The sequence below is a fragment of the Stegodyphus dumicola genome, chromosome 8 (assembly GCF_044657685.1).
Source record: "Stegodyphus dumicola isolate Sdum_Otavi_A_Nest chromosome 8, ASM4465768v1".
Taxonomy (NCBI): Eukaryota; Metazoa; Arthropoda; class Arachnida; order Araneae; family Eresidae; genus Stegodyphus; species Stegodyphus dumicola.
This window is the reverse complement of record NC_140775.1, coordinates 4,497,058-4,520,240: the sequence shown is the minus strand read 5'-3', so window position 1 is coordinate 4,520,240 and position 23,183 is coordinate 4,497,058. Positions and strand designations below refer to the sequence as shown.

Sequence of the window (23,183 nt, the reverse complement as noted above, 5' to 3'; positions counted from 1 at the left end):
TTAAGTGCATACGTTCATTTTGAAATTTACGTAGCACTGCCTCTGCAAGCTGTAGCAACATTATCTGCACTGGTAACATGTGTCTATATGCGATTCTGATAATAAAAGAACTGTGTAATTCAACTGCCTTTGTAGTATAACTGTATATGTAAGTGGTGGCAAATAGCTGAGCCTCCTTAAGGATAAGGTTCAGATGGGTGGTCCAGATCCGGCCACTTGGTGGAAGGCGACCTGGACATAGGATTCGGCCACTTGGAAGGTGACCTGGAGCCTGACTGTTCCGAATCTGAAAGGTCGGCGAAGCTATAGGGTGGATGATGCGAATATAAAGACTCTCGCTACTCTAGCTCGGACATAGGCCTCTTCGTGGCGCCACTACGTAACCCAGTTGAGGCGTGCTACTCAACCAGGCCTAACTATGTTCGGGGAGGAAGGTGCTGCGATGAGGGGGGTCACGAGTCCTGTTGGCGAGTGCAGACTAGGCCCTCCTCGCAGTATTAGGTTTCAATTAGTGGCTTGTCGTTTTAACGGCGCTATAACTATAGGTTTCAATTGGTGGCTCGTCGTTTTAACGATGCAAAAGCCAAATCTGCTATATCAGTGAGTGTGTCTCGAATCTTACGGACGGATTCAGGATATCACATTTGCTGACGAATCCCACATGCCCACTGGGAATGCAGATGCTGATTTTTGTTGAATGGGCCTAATTTCTACAGTTTGTGAATGAGTGGGCTGGCAACTCAGTACCGGCCTTTAAGGGTATCAAATGGTGGCTCGTCATTTTAGTGAGCGTAGGCCCCACGGTTATGACAGCTAACTTCAAGTTTAGGTTATGACAGCTAACTTCAAGTTTAGGTTATGACAGCTAACTTAGTTTGTTTTTATATCGTCGTTATCCTGGGATTTCACTAATATCTCGCATAGGCCGCCGTTTGGTATGCGTTGACGTTGTACGTCTTGGGGTTCCCTGTCTGGTCGGGTCCTCTTTCTAGTTTTGTACGGTCTTTCTTTGTCAGCTAGGTAATGGAGCCCCTGTTCTCTGGTTAACAGTCAGTGGCGATAGCTATAGACTCGGCCACGGTCTGTTGAGCTCCCGGCCCCGCGGCTGCGCGCTCGTGACGGTAGTAATAAATACCACCTAAACTACACCGCAGTTCCCTAATAAACAAGTAATTTTGCACAATTGGGGGTGTAGTTCTAGTCCTAGTTGTATATGTAAGTATGATTTTAAATGGGCCTTGTTTGCCAATATATATACATATTTTTTTTTAACTTTGAGTTTCAATAAATGTGTGGACTCCTTGCCGTTTCCAAGGCAGGACTTGGTTGTTAATAGTGGATAGCATCTGCCGCGGTAACATAACACTGTTAAAGGACCTTCACACTGAGGTTTATCTGAGCTAAGGATAGCTGAGTAGCCGACTCATCTCCAAAACCAGTTTTTTCCCATACGGCAGCAAGTTCAAAAATCTGATTTGCAGGTATAGCGGAGCTAGTCGACACATGGAACTGACTCCGTTAGCTCAGATAAAAACCGGTGGGAACAGCCCTTTAGACTTTTCTTGAAAAAGGTTACCCCTGGTGGCGCTGACGTCACTAACCCCTCTACAGACTGGGCAAGTATTTACGTTACCTTGCGGAAAAACCTCAGAGATGGATGAATTCTCTGTGCTTTGGGCCTTAAACCGTTTCGCTACATGCTGAAAGTATGGAAACTCGGAACCCGTTCACCAAGATTTGAACCGGGCTCGAAATACCAGGGTCCAGCGATTTTATCACTCGACCGCTAATGAACCGATACGGGGGGGGTAAGGAAGAGGAAAAGGAAAAAAAAAATCATATTAATTTTTTATCTAAAACTTTTTATCTTATCCCCCAAATTTCCTTACAATTTTTACCGTTTTGCGTGAACAGAGGGACTTAATTTAATTATGTGTAAGGGCTCATGTGAAAAGGGAAGTACTCCTGAAGGAGAGATACCTTTTGTTTGTCTTTCAAAATGCCTAGATTCTTCCATCAGAATTCAACGCGAAATTAAGGTTCAGCTTTAGAATTTTCAGGCTGCATGTTGTTGCTAGTATGGCATCTAATCTTCCAAACGCTTCAAATTTTCAATTCATGCATTTTTTTATTTATATTTTTTTATTTTATTTTAGTCACAGTCGAAATTAAGGAGGCTGCTGAACGAGGCAGAGCGACAGAGGAGGCGGCGAGAGAGACTGAGGGGTGCTCCCAGAGAGCAACAATCCACAGACGATAGCGTTATGGCAGCCCTCAAGTCCTGCACTCGCTTCCAGGATTTCGTCAGAGAGCTGAACTCCCTCGGTTTCAATCTCACCCGCCAAGACGAACAAATAGATGACAGTGAGTATAATATTCTCATATAACTCATATATTGTCTCACACACTCTTTAAACTTTCTTGCCTCAAGAAATCCATAGAATCATACACGGTAGTTCAAATATATCTGGGCAAATTGTGAAGGAAGGTAGGGGGGACCGAAACGCTCTCTACATATCACAAGAATAGCTCCGGCAGATAATCTGCAGCTGACTATCTATTTTGACGAACTGCTTTTCTCTAAACTTTCTCTTTCTTGCTGCTATCGTTCGTCAAAAACAAAATAACAATAAAGCATTCACTGGCTCAACCCTACTTGGAATACATTAGTCCTGTTGCTATAGCTACGGCTACCAACTAAATACAATGCGAAAGCACTTCTCCTGGTAGACAGACAATAAGATTTGTAATGGAACATGTATGCAGAAGTGGAGCGTTAAGTTGGTACAAGGTGTTTTTGACTCTGACTCCGACTCCCTCATATAAACATATACGCATGGGTTACAGCTTATTTTTTTAATATAAAAGAAGTAATAGATGCTACAAAAAAAAACTGATGGCATAGCAAATTATTTATATTAATTAGCATTTATTATGAAATGGAAAAACTGGCATTAGTTATTTCTAAGAAACAGTATAGCTTCGGCAAGATCTTCTTTGCTGGAGGGTTTCGATTTGATAAACTTCAAAGCTGGGAAGAGTCTTTCCACACTAACTTGAGTAGGAGGAAGAGCTGTTACTGTTAGGGCGACTTCTTTTAACTTTTCAGGATAGATTTTTTATCAGTTCTAAAAGAGGTGTCTTGCAAGCGCAATCATGTTTCTTTAAAGGCTGGGTAGAAATCTTGTTTGTATTTTTTCATTTTTATATCTAAAGGCTCCTGGTTCTTTATTTTCATTCGCTTTGCCTCAGCCTTTTCAATATTATCCAAAAATATTTCTCAAAATTTAATTCATCTTTGGAAGAGGATGATAGAGACAAAATTGCAATGTCTGAAATTTGACTGTCTTGATTGGAATTCTCCAATTTTTATCAGAATAATTTCATTCTTGATGAAAGTTCATAGATGACTTTCTTTGCCTTTTTAATTTGTTCGTCATGCAAAAAAATTCGGTGTTTCGGATCTCCAGATATTGAACCCAGCAAGATCTCATTGTCTAGCAAACTAATTTCTGTTTTCTTCATTAATGAAATGATTCCTTTTGCAATAAACCCTCCATTTCAGAAAGAACAAACTTCCCACTCTCGCCTCCTGTCAATTCTTCAGACTGCAGCTTTTTTGTGGCTATATACGGTATATAAAGAAGAGTTTCCAATTCGGAAAGATCATTCCACAGTCTTTCTGTTAGTGAAACATTAGGGTTATCTACATCTAAAAAAGTTCTTAATTCTAACAATCTCTTCATCATCAAAAATGTACTTCCTTATCGCGTTGCTTGATCAATGATTGCTCCTTTTCCTGCTCGCTTCTTAAGAATGGCAACAATTTTGGGAGTTCTTGTTGCTATTGCTGCTTACGTAAATTTACCAGTGAGATTTGTAAATAAATGAATCAGTTTAATTACTAATGGCAAATATCACATCCATCCTCCTCCCTTATATTTATTTATTAATAAGTCAATAAAATAGAAAATATCTATTTATTAATGTATATAGTCCATAAATAAAAATAATAACTCAGTTTGTCATTAATTTTTTTTCAATTCATTTAAATTTCATTTCAAATTCAAACTGTTCAACAAAAATTGGAGTCGGAGTCGACCTATTTTTAGCAACTTCAGCTCCGACTCCTTTTACCTCAAAATCTGCCCGACTCCGATTCCGACTCCACAGCCCTTGATTTTGAGCGCGGTAGATAAAAGTGTTTTGATGGCGTAAATTGTTATTCCCCATGCGAATTTCTAACATTATGCATCTCTACACGAACGGGACGTTAGCCATTATGCGTTCTATGGTGCTGCGGGTTGAAACGGATTAGCTGCTCAAAGGAGGCGTTCGGTGATTGTTCTCCGCATATCCTTTGAGTAGTTACTACGCCTTAGCCGCAGCTTTACAGATGGAATGCATATCGGCGACATCCGCATTTGTGTAGCGATGCATACCACTCGAAATTTAGACGAGGAATGACTATTCAAAAAAAAAAAAAAAAAAAAAAAAAAAACTGAAACGTTTCAAATTTTAAATTACGTCCAAAGGGGCATTTTTTAAACATTTTGTCTGTTATCTTTATTTATTAAATGTCGCGTTCTTTGCACTTAAACCATAAAATTCAGTTCAAGAGCAATATCGCAAAATAGTTTTAAATTGAGCATATCTTTAGAATTTCCAATACGCAGTCTCACGCGTTGGAGATAAAAATGTTTTTTCTGTACAAGGTTGCCATTGCTCGCTTTGAAATCCTCGAGTTTGTTACTCAAAAATTCTTTAAAGTTTTAAAAAATATGAAATCGATAATAAATCAAATTACAAATTTCAAATTCGGGCTTCCAGATGCCCATATTCGCAGTAGGATTACGTCATTCAAAATTCGTTGGCTTTATGTTCCATTGTTTTATCATAGTGCGAAAAATATACGTACATTTATGCAGATTTTTCATTATTTAATTTCTTCAAATATATTGCAGGACTCGTAACATTTGGTGGCAACAGTTTAAAAAGTGAAACGGACATTTATAGTGATTCAACGCAAAATCGCAAAACGAAAACAATAGTCCTTCAGGGACAAAACCCCTTTGGACTAATAAATAAATAAATAAATAAAAATGCTAGATAAACCCTTATATCTACCGCTCGACAGCGCCTTATATCACCTCAACGCGCCATATCCACACACGCATTCCGTTACGAAAAGCTGCTTGTTTCGAGCCCTTCTACCTGCCTGTACACTTTTCCCAGGTATTTTTTAATCACACTTTATTTGCATTTACTAAATAAGAAAATATGTAAAAGAAATGTTATATTTTTCATGGTTGGCATGCTTACGAGACAAAAAACAAAAGACATATTTATTAAAGGAAAATGCAAAAACAGAAAAGGTCATGTGTAATTGCAAATATTCATGAGAGGCAGACCCCCAATTTCACGTTATCAACTTTTTTTTTAAATTTATTTCTGAGTGTATTTAAAGAAAATGTGAGTGGTTTTTTTACATTTTAATTACTGATTTTTAAAAATAATTTTTATATTTTTATTTATTATTTTTGACATTTTTTAAAGATTTTTGGACTTAATTTTCTAAAATTACTCGAAATTTTTCAAAATCCGTTTTTTTAAAAAGCAGTTGATCACGTGGAATTGTTATTTGCAGCCTGACGAAAAGCTGCAATTGTACATGATCTCTCTACTCTGTTGGCCATTCAAATTGCTACGCTATAAAGCAGCATGCAAGAATCGTCAGATTTGCATGATAAATATTACACGGTAAGATATGCAAATAATTAGCATTCTAGCTTACGCGCACAAAGCAGATATGTGTAACGTCATGTGTATTGTGTATAAATGGGAAGACTGCACAGGGGGTTTCTCGTTTGGAAATCACATTTGAACGTTTGTGGTTTGTGTAAAGGCCAGTCATGCTTCGTGTAAAAAGGAGAAACTCCTACAAGCACAATTCCAACCGCGGCAGGGTCGTGTCCTATTGGGAGTATAATTTATCGTTCCACAACATTGCTGCTCATGCTAGTTGGGATCTCATGACTATTAATCCATGGGTCCAGGAGGGTCGTACTGAACGCCATGCAGGATCTCAGCAGCCATGGGGCCACTAATGGTTAGACATGCTGTCCTCTCGGCTTTGCAGGATCGTGTAGCCAAGTCACACACGCTGAATTAGGAACTTGCCTCCTAGGCAGAACGACAATTGTGTGCACAGGCAGTGCAACGACTTCTGCAATACCATCGATTATCAGAGCAGCGAACATATTTGAGGCTTTCCTTAACGTTGCAGCAGAGACAGACACGCCTAAAGTGGTGCGTCGAACAATGATATTGGACACATTCGTGGCATCACGTCGTTTTTTCACGCGAATCCCGGTTACGCGTACAGCATCAAAGTGGACGTATTCGTGTGTGGAGGCACCAGGGAGAAGGAATATAGCTAGCTTTCATTCGCCATCGTCATGCGGACCCAGCATCTGGCGAGTGGTGTAGATGCCATTCGTGTTGTCCTGACTTTCCTCGATGCAGGGAATGTTCGACAGTTGCCCTTGCAGATCTCTCTTATGATGAAACTCAGGATGATAATGTTTCATTCTGGGTTTTTGACAGGCTGGCACTCCACCACTCGGTATGATTAATAAATCCTGGTATTTTATTTTGGTCACTATGATTAATGAACTCTGGTATGCAGCTCAAGTTGCATGGAATGAAATACCCGTGGCTGTCATCCAAGCTCAGTTCGACTTGATTCCCAAATGATGGACTGCAGCCGTTGCTGTTGATAGAAGTGACATATGTTGTAAAGACGTCAATTGATGCTGCGTTTGTAACGATGTAAGGCAACAGGCATTAGTGTACGAGTATATATTGTACTTTATGCATTAAACTAGCAAGCTTTACTTACTTATTTTGATTTGCGGTACTTTTCGATCATCCCGTATATTATGCTGCCTTTATGAAGTAATAATTATTGGTAAATGAAATACAATAAATGATAATTATGTTTCGAAAATTGAATCATTTTCCTTATTTCTTTGCTAGATGAAGTGATGCCGGAGGTAGATGTCCAAGTGGAACTTATAGAAGGGGATGGTGAATTTCCCTCAGATGTCAAAATTGATAATACAACTACCGCATCGTCTGAACAATCACAACCCCGAAGTAAGTTATTCTGTTTCTTATACTACAAACACCTAAGTGTGTGTGAAACTCAGACATGAAATTTGATTAACAAAGACTTAATTTGTTTTTCTTGGCTAAAAAATGTCCTACTAAGAAAATCCTCAAAATGAGACAGAAGTTGACTCTGTGATTACCGATTATTGGGTTGCATGTTAATTGCATACTATTACATTTTATATCTAACATATTTATTGCTAATTTACAAGATTAATAATTATTATTATCGTATGAAGATTGTTAAACAATATTATTTGAACAAAGGCAGTCATGAGTTTCCCATGGGCGTTCAAAGCTAAGCGCAGTTAATTATCTTTATTCGAAGACGCAGTTGTTGCTAGCGGCAATGCCTTCATATTTCATTATATATGGTGGTACTCTAAATGTTCTATCCTTTGTTTTGTTTCTTACACATTTATTTATCATCGAAATGTTACAAAATGAATGTCCGAACATAAGTTTAGTGCAGAATGTTTTGAATGTGTTCACCACTTTCACATCTTTTTCTTGCGAACTTTTGCATTTGCCACAACACTCCAGCACACGTCTTCCGAAATTGCAGGGCACAATTGCACGATGTGGGGGGAAGGGCGTTGAGTTGGGTTATATTTGCAGGCTTCCCAACGAATACCAATCTTTCAAATAAATCTCATAAAGCTAATCACATAGATTAATGTCTATTCAGAGCCTACTGTCTCCCACTTTTGCAATGCCCAGGAGACCGATGGGACATTACATGCACGTTAAACATTTCGTACAGGAAATCAAGAACACCATTTCCAGTGTGTGGACGGGCTCCGTCTTGCATGAACCCCTCAGATAAAGGGGGACCTATTGCCATTTTTAAGTGTGCGGACGCTGGATGGGTGCCCTCGAGGATTCCAGTTGCTGACACAATCTGCCAATCATCTGGGTGCTAGGAGCCTATGTTGTACTAAAGTGTGCACCAAAACGTCTTTCTGCCGTCATAAAATTTGTTTCAAAATATCAGAACTTTCACTTGCTCTTTAACTCTAAATCGGTGGCTATCCACGATCGGCTCTTTCGTGGCAAATTAGAGTCCGATATTGACTTGTTCTGACATCTGTCGAATTTAAAGTTAAGGTTTTTCCTGCCATGACGTTAGCATTTTATGTTTGAAAAATGTTATCTAATATTTTTTGAAGTTAAAATTTGACTACAAATTGTATGCAGGACTATTAGTTTATTCTGTATTTTTCAGTCGTCTTGGGCAAGGATGAAGAGCAAGACAAGTGGCGTCAAGAGTCTTACAGGCAATGGTTTGAGCGTCAGACGGAACTCCAACAGAGGTGGGAAGAAGGTTTCATGAGGGAACAAATGGAGCTGGCAAGATCTCTGCTGGAGTCCGTCACTGCCACCTTCTTGCAAGGTGTCCAACAAGTACTCAGCAACGTTACCTCAGGAAGACGATTCCCACCTTTTTGTCCAGAATCCCCATCATGAGTTTCCTCTTTTAACCACCATTCAAAAATTGTATTATAGACTTTGTGTATATCTCAATAAAGCTCGTAAGAATATGCCTCTAAAATCAGACTTCGGTGGCTCTTATAAATTCACGAACATCTTGTCTATAAATTGTCCACTAACAATAAGACACAAATTCGGTTAAACGGAAAGGTGTCCTCCGAAAATGTTGTGAACGAAATCATGAAAGAGACAACAACACAAGGGCAGACCATCGTATAAAACGTGGGAGAAAAAAAAATCAAACTTTAAAAGACTTTGAGACTTAAAAGCTTTAACCCTTTGTGGCACAGTGTGTCCGGTCTGGACACACCTAAAAATTTCCTTCTGTATGCACAGAAAAATTGAATGAAAAGGATTTATAGATTACTATAGGTTACTCTGAACCTTCTTTATTTATAATAGATGGCAGCTCAACACAAAACAGTCCATATATTTTAGCCATGTTTAGTTTTTTAAGACCCTCATTTCTCAAAGAAATCATCCAGATTTTTTTAGGATATAAAAGTAATTTTTTGAAAAGAAATTTCTATGTTATTTTTTGGCTGTATACTGTATGTTTTTCTATATTAGTTTTAAATTTTTACCTTGAAATCTTGCCTAAAATCAAACGGCGAACCCTAGGTGTGCCCAGACTGGGCTCACCGATAATCTAGGACAACTGAGAGTCTGTATTCTTATTTCTCCGCATCTCATCGGTCAGTTCATTGACAGCAATGCTCGTTTCAGCACTCTTTTCGAAGCTCTATTCAATCAGTGCGCCACTTTGGGCACACCCACAGAATTAAAAAGATAAGTGTTATCTTCACAAAATTTTACTTGTGTACTCCTGTAGGCCTAATTAGACTGCCTACTTTTTTTTTTATTTTAATCAAAACTCCGACTTTAAAAGGTAGCGTGCCGGAAAGGATTAAATGCATGTTCGCACTTCTAACCCAACTTTACAAAAAGGGATTACGGTACTTGTCTTCTGCAATGGCCTTTCGAGACTGCTGATTTGGTGCGTTTCTGAAATAGAGAGAAACAAGCGTTTATGGTTTACCGATGTTCTGCGCATATGAAATTTTTCTACTTTTGATTTTGAAATCTAATGGTTTTTCATTTGGGCTCGCAGTTCACGTTTCTTCGGCAAGTAAAAAATTCCGCTTTTAAAATAGCGATTTTTATCAACGGCTGTCGATCTGCGCATGTGCATTGCTTCTACTTTCGATTTTAAAATATGGTGGTGTTTCGTGCGTATTCATTGTTCACGTTTCTTCTAGGGCTGTGGAGTCGGAATCGGAGTCGGGCAGATTTTGGGATAAAAGAAGTCGGAGCTGGAGTCGCTAAAAAACATTTCGACTCCGACTCCAGTTTTTGTTGGACAGTTTGAATTTAAAATAAATTGAAAATGAATTGAAAAAAAAAATTAATGACAAGCTGAGTTATTATTTTTATTTATGAACTATACACATTAATAAATAGTTATTTTCTATTTTATTGACACATTAATAAATAAATATAAGGAAGGAGGATGGATGTGATATTTGCCATTAGTAATTAAACTGATTCATTTAGTTACAAATCTCACTGGTAAATTTAGGTAAGCAGCAAGAACTCCCAAAATTGATGCCATTCTTAGGAAGCGAACAGGAAAAGGAGCAATCATTGATCAAGAAATGCGATAAGGAAGTACATATTTGATGATAAAGAGGTTCTTAGAATTAAGAACTTTTTTTAGAAGATGTAGATAACTCTAATGTTTCACTAAAAGGCTGTGGAATGATCTTGCAGAATTGGAAACTCTTCTTTCTACACCGTATATAGCCACAAAAAAGCTGCAATCTGAAGAATTGACAGGAGGTGAGAATGGAAGAATGTGATGTTTGTTCTTTCTGAAATGGAGAGTTTATTGCAGAAGGAATAATTTCTTCAATGAAGAAAAGAGAAACTAGTTTGCTAGACAATGAGATCTTGCTGGGTTCAATATATGTAGATCCGAAACATTGAATTTTCTTGAATGACGAACAAATTAAAAAGAAGTGGCGTAGCGAACATAACTGGTACCCGTGGCAAAATACCTTTTTAGCGCCCCCCAAGAAAACACAGTAGTATTATGTATAGCATATATTCATAATAAGAAAATAATGCAAATAATAATAAAATACTGAATCTGCCATAAAATACTCTAAAATGTATTATTCCATTATTTTCTTCCTTCACGTTCGTGTGGATTTGGAGTGAATAACGACGACAGAACTTGATGGAATATCGGAACACACTTTATTTACCAATATTAATCAGGACAGTTCCAAAACACTTTTAAGTCGTCGAAGATCTACTGTAAACAAGCTGGAACAATCAGCGACACAGCCTTCATAATGTCAGATAATAACGGTGGAGACAGCTTCACTGCAAAGCACCAGAGTACAGCTCCCCACTCTGCTTGGTCGTTCTCGGAACTCCACGTACTCTCGAGACTCTCCACGCTACAGCTCGCGATGCATTCGACGACGCACAGAACACAGCTCCCGACACTTCGGTTCAGTCGTTCCCGGAGCACAACACACTCTCTCGACGATGCTTTCGGTGCACTCGGCACTCGCTGACCGACTGTCAACTCGATCGACTCCACACGGACTAACTGACGAGACGAACTAACTAACTCACTGCGGACCAGCAAGGTTTATATAGCTTTCGGCTTGTGTTCGAGAACATTCTGAGCTAAACAGATAAGAATTCGATTCAGAAGGTTCTCCATCCGTCCATGGCCGAGTTCTAGCCAAATGTGTCAACCCTGCCTTCCTTGCTATTTTATGGCAACCCTAAACTGCTTTGCGGGGAAGCCATCTTACCGCGTCTATACATTTCGTAACAATATTATTAAGAATAGTCACTACCTAACTACACTAGCATTGGATTCGGAAATATATCTGTGTCCGCGGAAAATTCAGACATACAATGATCTAGAATTAGTTAAAAAGGTATTATCTATTTTACAAATTTGTATAATTGTTTTTAAAAAAAGTACAATTTTTAAATAATTAAAAGTTTAATATATATTATAAGTATCTATATTTATTTATAACAATATAATAATACATTAATACAATTAATTAGTATGTATACATTTTTCTTGCCATTGGATGAAGCAAATTTATCAATTACTTCATCATAGTCGATCATTTCAAATTTTTCTCTTTCCACATTTAAAAATGCTAGATGACTTAGCGTATCTTTTCCCATCGTTGATTATAAATATGTCAAAATTTATTTTAATTTTCTGAACGAAAGTTCATAGCTAGAATTTGATAATGAAATAATAAGGAATATTTGAAATGCGTCTCTTAGGTTTGGAAAAACATTTTCTCCGTAGATCTGTAATAGAGTTTTAGATTTAGTGTCTTTTCTACCGCGGAGTAACGTTTTGCAGTCACATTCCCTGCCCAAAACAATTAGGGGATAATATTACGGTATAAAATAAACATAATCGACAACCTTTTTAACAAGAGGAAATAGAAGAGATTATAAAAGAAAATTATAACGTTTACGAAGTTGGGAATGTGCAAATTTAGTCTGTGACGCTGAAAACTGTGCGTTTTAGATAAGGAGTAAAGAGCGACGTGCAGCATTCCTTCTGTAGAAGGAGATTAAAAACAACTGACACGCTTTGAATGCTTTGGAGCAATGAATATACGATGTCTCAGCAAGATGACTAATCGGTAGAATCGGTAGCCAGGAAGGCCATCAGTCGTTTACAGAAGAGTCAAACACAATCCATTCTAGCGGAAACTTTAGGAGTTTCCCAAAACGTCATTTCCAAATTATGGAATCGGTTTTTGAAAACCGGATATGTTTGAGAAATTCAGAACAATGTCGTGTTATCGTTTTAAAACAAAAAGCGGAAGCTATACGTGCATTACGTTTTTTTTTTTTTTAAAAATAAAACTATATCTCTATTTTTAGAAAAATAAAGTGGTCAGAAAGAACATTTTGTATGCGGAGATATTTGGTTGATGTACTGCAAACATTTTATCAGACAAATCGAGGAAAAAAGTAATTAATTAGATTACAATAATTATTAATTTTAAATATATTTTCCAGAAATCGATCAAAATAAAAACTGAAATTTTCCGGAAAATATTGTTTGGAGACCATTTGGCGCTCCTCTGAAAGCGGCGCCCGGGGCATCATACACCCCCTTGCCCCCTCTCGCTACGCCACTATTAAAAAGGCAAAGAAAGCCATCTATGAATTTTCATTAAGAATGAAATTATTCTCAGAACAATTAGAGGATTCGAATTAGGACAGTCAAACTGCAGACATTGCATTTGAGTCTCTATCATCCTCTTCCAGCGATGAATTAGATTTTAAGAAATATTTTTGGATAACATTGAAAAGGCTAAGGCAAAGGAAATGAATATAAAGAACCAAGAGCCTTTAGATATAAAAATGAAAAAATAAAAACAAGATTTTTACACGGCCTTTGAAGAAATAGAAAATAGGATTGCGCTTGCAAGACACTTTTTTTTAGAACAAATCGGATCTATGGCCCTCCAACAAAGATCTTGCCGAAGCTATACTGTTTCTTAGAAATAACTAATGCCAGTTTTTTTATTTAATAATAAATGCTAATTAATATAAATAATTTGCTAAGCCATCATTTTTTTTCTGTAGCATCTATTACTTCTTTTATATAAAAAAATAAGCTGTAACCCATGTGTATATATAAGGGAGTCGGAGTCTTTAAAATTCCAGGAGTCGGAGTCGGTCATTTTCCCTAACGGCTCCACAGCCCTGGTTTCTTCGACTAGTAAAAATTTTTGCTTTTAAAAGATAGTTTTATTGCAAATATTTATCATATATATTATTTTCAGTGTACCGTCATCTGAAAAGGAAGCTATAGGTTTTTACCAGAAAAAGGTATTTTACCAAAAGAAAGAATTACTGAAAATTGCCATAATATACAATTACATACGTATGTTACAAAAGAAACCATTTGTCGATGCAATGTCAGCAGCTTTAGGAAGAAAGGTCTGCGAGCTGAGAATTGGTTTATGGATCACAAATATCCTTTCTTACGGCACTGCGAGAATCAAGGAAATTGCGTAACAAAAAACACAGTAAGGCTCGCCATCACCTGGAATTCTATTTAGCAAACTTCAGGTTTCAGGCATTAAGTCGACCGTGATATTGTGTTTGAGCATAATAAGCAGCAACTGCTGAACTGTGGCCACCAAAAGGAGTTTGTAAAAAATGAATTTTAGTATGCATGTTATTTTTTAATAAATTGTTAACAAAGTTATGTACTTTAATTAGATAAATACTTTAAATTTTATTATTTCGTTCGAAAATAACAAACATAATGAGTATTTTTCAACTTTATTTAAAGCTTTTGTTACTCAGCTCTTAAGAAGATCGTTGCGATTTCAGTTTTTCAAGTTCTGTTTTCGCCTTTTCGGAAACAGACAATTTTAATTATTTTCCAGAGATAGATACTCTTCCGTACAAATAGATCAAATTTCTTACCTTTTAATAGGTAATGATATTTCCCATTACCCGGGTTTAGGTACCAAAATATAATGATGATATCAAGATTAAAGTCACTTATGTTCCAGTTGGGAGAGCATAGAATCGTTTTTCAAAATTCATAGAACACTTGGATGATCAGAATGATCATCAACGTAGGTTATAATCCAAGATAATTAATTTAATCATCAACTGTTTTACATATGCTCATTCCAAGTTCAAGTTTCAAGAGAGTTTGTCCCTGAAGGACAATTGTTTTCTATTTTTCGTTGAATCACTATAAATGTCCGTTTCACTTTTCAAACTGTCGCCACCCAATGTTAGAATCCTGCATTATATTTGAAGAAATTAAATAATGAAAATTCTGCATAAATGTATGCATATTTCTCGCGTTGTGATAAAACAACGGTACATAGAGCCATCGAATTTTGAATGGCGTAATCCTCCTACAAATATGGGCATGTGGAAGACCAAATTTGAAATTTTGAATTTGTTTTATTATCGATTTCATATTTTGTAAAACTTTAACGAATTTTTGATTAACAAACTCAAGGATTTCAAAGCGAGGAATGGCAACACTCTACGGGGAAAAAAAAAATTATCTCCAGCGCGCGGAACTGTGTATCGGAAATTCTTAAGATATGCTCATTTTAAAATTATTTTGCGGCATTGCTATTGAATTGAATTTTATGGTTTAAGTGCAAAGAACATAATATTTAATAAATAAAGGTAATACACAAAATGTTAAAAAAATGCCCCTTTGGACGTAATTTAAAATCGGAAACCTTTCAGATATTTTTTTTTTTTTTTTTTCCTTAGAGCGCGACTTATCTGCCAAAGGGGGAACACAATCCTACAAATACAAATTGGCCTCCATTTCACAGGTGTGCATAACGGAAAAGTACTCTTTATTTTTATGTAGCATCAGAGCTCATCAAACGCTATCGAAATAATCAGACGGAAAAAAAAAAGGTCTGTTTAAAAAAAGAAGATGTCTCTTTAAATAACCTGTAACATTTGAAATGAAATGACTGTTTTTATGAGTTTAGAGTATGAGATAAAGTAAGAATTTTGGAAATAAACGCGTCCTTCACTTCGCTTGCATAAAAAAAGGTTAGCGATAAGATACACGCAGATGATAATATTTTACATCCAATTTCGCATCGAAAGTGAAACTTGAAATGCGGACAGTTCCTGCTAAACCGAGCTTATAACAAAGATGATGTTCGCGATTGCACCAAACCGCGGTTAACTCGAGGGCAGTTAAGAAATGTAAAAGAATAATAACTCATATTATTTTAAATCAACAGAAAATATGTTTATGATTTTCAAATAGTTTAATCTAATCATCCCATTTTGTAAACTGTGGGTCGCGATCCCCGTGGGGGTCGCAGGACCTACAGCACGGGATCGCCAAAAATTTTAGCAGTTTTGATATTTCTTTAACTTATTACAATAATTTTACAATTACCAAATATTTTTACACAATGTATCTGAAAAAAGAAAAAGATAAGACAATACAGACAAAGGTTTGGTTTGGTTTATTTAATTACGGCAAAGGACACTAGGGCTATCTGCATAAGGGGAGGGATGCCTTCGTGGAGGACTTTATAAGGGAAACTGGCTCGTATACACGTTACACACGGAAAAAACCACGAAAACGTTCATGCAGTCAGCCCGTTCGCGGGATTCGAACCTCGGATCGAACTACCAGTGGTCAGCGACTTTACCGCTCGGCCGCCGGTGGGCTACAGACAAAGGAAAAAACGAAAACGTTCCGACAGCATTCTTTTTATAATATAAACGTTCCTTTCCTTGCTTTGCACGTGACGCTGTCATTTCGTATGTTACTTATTTAAAATGTTCACATTGTTCTATGGCTTAAAATTAGAAATTAAAGTTAATGACCTAAAACTGTAATAGTGATGGGGTCCCACAAAAGTTTCGTAAATATTATGGGTGTTCTGGGGTCGCGACTGCAAAAAGTTTAAGAAGCCCTGATCTAGAGAATGACGGCAAAGAAATTATTCAGATTGCGAAAAAAAAAATTGGCAGCGAAGGAATTTTACGTATATAAAGAAGGAAAATTCAAAGAATTAATGAACGTATGAACACCAGTTCATAGTGAAAATGCAGTGATATTGAAAAAGTAAGGCAAACGCCTTTAATTAAAAAAAAAAAAAAAAAAAAAAAAAAAAAAAAAAAAAAACTGTCAGATTTTTATATCACCCCCAAAGGGGCGTTTTTTTTTAACGTTTTGTGTGTTACCTTTATTTATTAAATATCATGTTCTTCGCACTTAAACCACATAACATTCAATTCAAGAGCAATAGCGCAAATCAATTAAAAAAGAACATATCTTCAGAATTTCCGATACACAGTCTTGAGCGCTGGAGATAATTTTTTTTTTTTTTTCCCTCGTACGGTGTTGGCGTGAATCGCTTTAAAATCGTTGAGTTTGTTAATCCAAAATTCGTTAATGTTTTACAGAATGTGAAACAGATAATAAAACAAATTCCAAATTTGGTCCTCCAGGTGCCCATATTCGAGTGGAGAACTACGTTTTTCAAACTTTGATGTCTCTAGGTAACGTTGTTCTTTTACAGTTCCAGAAACATGCATATATTCATGCAGATTCTTCATTATTTAATTTCTTTAAATATAACGCAGGGCTGTAATATTGGGTGGCAACAATCTGAAAAGTGAAACATCGTTTATAGTGAACTAACGCAAAATGGTAGAACGAAATTAATAGCTTTTCTGGGGAGAACTTCTCCTTTGGATTAACAAGGTAAATTAATTTTTAAAAAATGTTTAAAAAAGGAACAGGAACTTTCTCATTTTGCACTAGAGATTGGTCCAAATGGAGAAAGAACAAGACGGTATGCGAAAGCATTGAAAAAGTCTGCACGTCTTACCGCGAATTTTTAAAGAATTGCAAAAAAGTCACTGCAAAAAAGTCACTGTCCCGAGGAAATATCTCCAAATTTAAAAAAAAAAAAAAAAAAAAAAAAAAACCTTGTATCACGTATTTATTAAGTCATAAAAATTGTTTCAATTAACTTTTGTTTCATTTTTTCCTTTTTAATTACAGCAAAATGTAGGTGTGTTTAAATTATATACATTTATAATCTGAATTTTACCAAACACATTTTTTTCCATAGAAAGTTAACTTTGTAGAACGCGATTTTGCCGTACGTGCAATGTATCAATAACGTAACCTCCACGCTGGAAAGAGTTTATTATATTCTGATCGGCAAAGCACGCGAGAACTACCTGCCTAAGGGTAAGATTCCTTCGTGGAAGACTTTCTTAGGGAAACTGGTTCATATACAGACTCGTAGGGAAAACCACGAAAAGCCTGTACCCCGGGATTTGAACTACCAGTGTTCAGAAGCTTTACCGCTCGCCCATTGGTGGGTTCAAATAAATTAAATCAGTACTCAATCAAAAAGAGCCCATTGTAGCTAATGGAAATGTGAACATCATTAGCAACGAACAAGTTAAGTTATAAATGGCGTTAGAGAAAAACTTTTGCAACAAAACTTTAACAGTGTCAAACACACAAAAAAGTCTGTTACGAGTAATTATACAGCGTTTATATACGACAAACTACCTATAATTAAATTAAGTACTCTTGCAGTTAAAAAAAAAAAAATACTGTGGAATTTTCAGCAATCACTGCTGTTATTCGATGCTCTTTTCGCCATCTTTCAGCAAACAGTTTTGTGTTACGCTGCTTGTTTGGGATAGTAACCTCTTTAATTCACGTTCCAAAATCTCATTAATTCACGTTCTTGATAACTCACCCTCAGTTAATTCACCCTCGGGCCTCTCATAAAACTCCATAAAAATATAATAAAATCAGCGTGCAGTGCTTATTTATTTTAATGGTACCCGATATATCGTAGTTTTGAATATAAGGAGGAATTACGTAAAATGGCAGGAAATTAACGCGGATTTTGGATTTCGAATTTGTTTTATTGTTTGTTTCATATTTTGTAAACTTTAATGAATTTTTGATTGACAAACTCAACGATTCGGAAGCGAACAGTGACGACACTGTTCGAAATAAAACATTTTTATCTCCCGAGCGCGAGACTGTGGCCATTTGGAAAATTGTTTCAATTTTAATAAAACAGACTCGGCTGTATCAGAGCAATGTGTTGCAAGGGTCGGAAATAAAATACTTTTATCTTCCGCCATCAGCGGCGTTTTGCTGTTCAGTAAAGCCAAAGATATTTTAAAATTTAATCTGGGAGGTTATCGAGTACTAAACTAAACGATTTAAAAGCAATAAACACGGTTATTAGGAGTACCGTTTTCTACTTTTTAATTTATTTTATTTAAATAAACATGTATTAAAATCAGGCCACGTTAACAATTGAAAATATTCAATATTTTTATAAAATGACACTAGGTGGGCTGACCGTTATATGCTTTTTCTTTTTTTATGATAACTACGTATTTTAGGTGGTCGGCTGCGAAAGTGGATACGTTTTAAAGAAATTATGTAACGAATATAAAAAATATGTATGGCAACCTCTAATACTCTGTCGAAAATTCTAAAGATATGCTGTTTTTAAATATTTTGTGATTTTGATGTCAAACTGAATTTTATGTGGGGTAAGTGCGAAGAATGGGATATTTAATAATTTAACGCAGAGAACGTTAATAATAAAAAGACAAATTATTACCCATCTTACTAAGAAAACCTAATATCTATATTCGAAATGAAAAAAGACTGAAAAAAATATAAAAATACATGCTAACATTTAAAACTGCGTCAGGAGTTCTAAACATAGGCTGCTATGCAGCTTTGAAAGATTTTGTGATTTTGTTGTTGGAGCTGTACGATGCGAAGAAAACGATGCTTAATAATAAAGCTAAAAAGACAAAAAGAAACGGATCCCTTTACAGAAGATTACCATGGAACAGACTAATTGCATCCCAATCTTTGGGATTCGAACCTGGGGCCCTAGGTACGATAGTCAGATTCAGTAACCGCTTTACAATCTGGACGACGCGTTATGAAAATATAACATTCTACATACATATTTTGGTGACTTTCTAAAAGTAGAAATTTTCATTTCTGTTACCGGTACACATCAAAATAAATATACGGTTACCAAGTATAGAATTATCTCATCAGAAATCAGAGCAGTCATTCGGAATATCTTCTTTCAACATCACAACCGCCCCTTTTCTTTACATTCCATGACTGTTATATCATAGTCTGTGATTTTTGTGTGTAAATATTCTTCAGAAACAGACCGAAGCCTGACTCACGCTCGAATCGTCGCGTTATCTGAGAGGCAGATAAATCTTTGACGGTTGAAGATTCCTATCGGTAGTGTAGATAAAATAACATAAATACGAATAATTTTTGCATGTTAATTTCTCTTATGGTTCTTGTGAGAAACTATTTGCTTAAATACAGTCTTCCTTATGGATGCTGTAAGTTGAGTGAGAACGTTGTAGTTTGGTGGAATTACAGAACTCATCGCACGGATCTGGCATTCGTAGTAACGAATTGGCTGATTGGTTCGTTCTCGAAATCGCAACTCTTTCGAATCATATTGTTATTACTATTCCACTTTCACTCAGAATCGTCAGCGTTTGGTTGGAAAAAATCGAAGAAAAGTGGTAAAAGTGGTTCGGATAATGGAGATGCAGAAGAAAAGAGTAAACACAAATTTCGGAATCTTGTTTGTGGTCAGATTTTTATTTGACTCGAGCTGCAACAGGACGTGGAAAATTTTCACAATTTGTAAGTCGTTTACCCTGCAAAGCGAACGTACGAGGTAAATATAGAACACTTGCAAGGTGTATTTTAATTTGATAGCAGTTATTTTTAATTTTGAAACCCTTTCCTTTCAGTTCTTGTTTCCCACTTACAACTCCCTACCAAAATCAGTTTTTAGAATCGCGTTGAATGTAAACGAGTTAGAAGAAGTATTATTAGTTCAACTTATTTCGAGAGAGAGTGTTTAGAAGTCCTTAGTGGCCCCTGTTTACCTTACGGCTACTTCGTTCTTGAATCTATTAAACCCGGCCGTATTGTATGTGCTTGTTGATAATCGCCAGCTAGCTTAATTTAAGAGCCTACTACGTTAGGTATCTGTGTCTAGCTTCGGCTAAGTCTATTTAGTTTAGTAATAGATAAGTTCCTTATTTTCTTATCCTGATTCAAAAGCCCGAGTGGTGGCTTTCCTGTAAGCCCGAGAACAGACCATCTGTTATTATTTCTTTGAGTGAATAAAAGGGTATTTCAACCCTTCTCGCGTCTTTGTGGTAACTATTGGAACTCAGCGATAATTCGATACTTAGTTCACTAAATTCTTCGACGTTACATCTAGACAAAAGTATCGAGGAATATTACACACTAATTGAACAGCCACATATTAATCATATCATTTGAGAATGTTTAATTTACATTCACATTCGGAAGATAATTTTTCCATAAAATCGCTTCTGACAACAATAAAACTATTATTTAGAACTCCAGAATATCTTATTAGTACAGAAAGGCTGGCGAAGTTCGTCATTAAGAGAAACGATATTATTATAAATATGAAATAATTTGGATGTTGAAGACGTGCAAATACATTAAGAAGTAATCGGAGTAGTAATTGGCAGCTTAAAATTACTTTATTTCCATCGACAAACACTTTTCACGTATCTGTTATAAATTGGCGCTTAGAGCGTCTATTCTGGAATGAGTTTTAATTTTTTGTAGCCGTTGCGTTTAACAGAAGTAGCGACAGCAATCCAGCTTACAGACAAGCACGGAAAGAACGCGGCGTGTTCAAGATGAAGCTCAGTTCAGAGTTTTGGTTTGGATTTAGCTTTATTTTAATGGTTAATGTAAAGCCGATTTGCACATCTGAAATTGTTACTGGCCGAAACCTTACGTAAGAGTCTGCGTTATGCAATAATCACATGATGTGAAATGACTCAGTTCAGAGAGATTTTTTATAAGCAGTTACTCTTTTTAGGATGTAAAGAGAAAGTATGCAGTTTAAAATCGAGAGTTCACAGACTGTTGCAAGTATTTTGCTTGCATATTTTTTTGTCTTACTTATACATGTGTGGTAAGGGGTGTCAACTCTTAACCTTATCCTGCCATACAATATTTTATAGAATGTGGAGTCGTATAAGATTTATATTGTTTATATTATGCATTTTTATTATAAATTTTATTCTATTTTGTGTGCTGATATATTGTGCATTTTTTTATAGCAGCACGATTAATTATTAGCTCAAAAGGGACGTTGGGCTATTAGTCTCCAAACGGCATTTTGCGCTAAATCTCTCTGAATGGCGTATCACTTTTCAAACTGTTGCCACCAAATGTTATTGCACTATAGTATATTTAAAGAAGTTAAATAATGAAGAATCTGCACGAATGTAGGCATGTTTCTCGCAATGCGAAAAAAACAACGCCATCAAATTCTGAATAACGTAGTCCTCCACCCGAACATGGGCACCTGCAAGCCCAAATTTTGAATTTCGAATCTGTTTTATTATCTATTTTATATTTTGTAGAACTAAACGAATTTTTGGTTAACAAACTCAACGAATTCAAACCGAGCAGTGGCAACACTGCACGAAAAAAAAAAAAAAATTATCTCTAGCGCGCGAGATTAACTATCGGAAATTTTGAAGATGTTCTGTTTTTAAATATTTTTCGATTTTGCTGTTGAACTGTATATGGCGTAAGTGCGAAGAAACTGATGCTTAATAATAATAAAACTAAAAAGAGAAAAAAAAATGGGTAGCGGTAGTGAGTGTAACTGCGTGCGAAGCCAGAGAGAGCGTAAAATACCTTAACAAACCCTTTTCAGCGACCGTTAAAATGTGAAACCTTTCAGATTTTGGTTTCTCACTTTTTGCGGAGTTTTATTTCGCATATTCAACCACACTGCATATAAACTTTCTAAACTATATTGCTTGGTCAAATCCAACTTACGCACCTTTACTTTTTTCCTGTGAATATTTTTTTAACACCGCATTTGGTGTGTCTTCTAACTTTATCTTTCTAAACAGGCGATATTTAAGAGCAGTGAGTCTGAATTACATTTTATTATAAGGTTAGTAAAGTACTTAAAAATTTTTAAGTGTTTCAGCAAACTTTTAGTGCATATGCTCTTTGCTAGACGGCAAAATTTCCAAGGATTTCAATGATTTAAAAATTGCTGAATGACAAGTGAAGATGATGATTAGTTCTGGGAATAGCTCTAAGTGGAAAATTAATAATGTCTGCAAGACTGATTGACGTCTTAAGCCAGTATCACACCTACGAATGCGAAAAGCAAAAGACGGTGAATTAGCACCAGATCTTCCGACCAAGTGCGTCTAGTGCGTTACCATACAGGATTGACACTCCGACACAAAAGAAGCAACAGACAGCCTTTTCTAAAAACGGGATCTACCAGAAATGCAGTAAAAGCTGTCGTAACAGACACCCGTTTGATCGGTGACATTCAAATAACAGTATTTTTGGAGATCTAGATTTAAGTACGAAATATAGGCCTATGAGGTAAAAAATTATTTGATTGCCACCTGTCGTAACAAACCTCCTCCAACCAATAAACCAAAAGGTTTTCCAAAATATAGATTTCCGATCCCTTTTTATGCATGGATGTGTGAAATTTGAATGCAGCATTCACACGTTTTTAGTCATGTTCGTGGATGACGAATCGATATTCTCTAGGTTTTAAACGTGTCCGGCGTCCGTGATCGACAACTTTGATTTAGTTACAATGTAGAGACATTAGGTATTTTTTGGAAGCCGGAGAGGTGAAAAATGAGCAACGCCTTCGCCGGGAATCGAACCACGGACCTCTGGAATACGCGCCAAGCGTGCAGACCACCACACCATGAAGGCACGCTAAGAAGGTAGGAGAAATATCTTATAACATGTTCGGAGAACGTTAGTGTTAGTGAAGAGAAATTGCAGGCTTGGGTGGATGCAGTAAGTTCGGTTCCCATCACGCTCTTTCAAGATGACG

The 23,183-nt window shown here is 36.4% G+C and overlaps 1 protein-coding gene across 1 annotated transcript in view; it reads left to right on the top strand.

Annotated features, from left to right (window-relative positions):
* LOC118194605 (uncharacterized) overlaps nt 1–8,725 on the top strand; it is a 31,566-nt gene extending 22,841 nt beyond the window's left edge. The window contains exons 2-4 of the mRNA XM_035365781.2: nt 2,157–2,364; nt 7,039–7,158; nt 8,399–8,725. Of these exons, the coding sequence (XP_035221672.2) occupies nt 2,157–2,364; nt 7,039–7,158; nt 8,399–8,640 (570 nt within the window). The 3' untranslated portion in view covers nt 8,641–8,725. The remainder of the gene's footprint in view (nt 1–2,156; nt 2,365–7,038; nt 7,159–8,398) is intronic.
* The last annotated feature ends 14,458 nt before the right edge of the window (nt 8,726–23,183 follow it).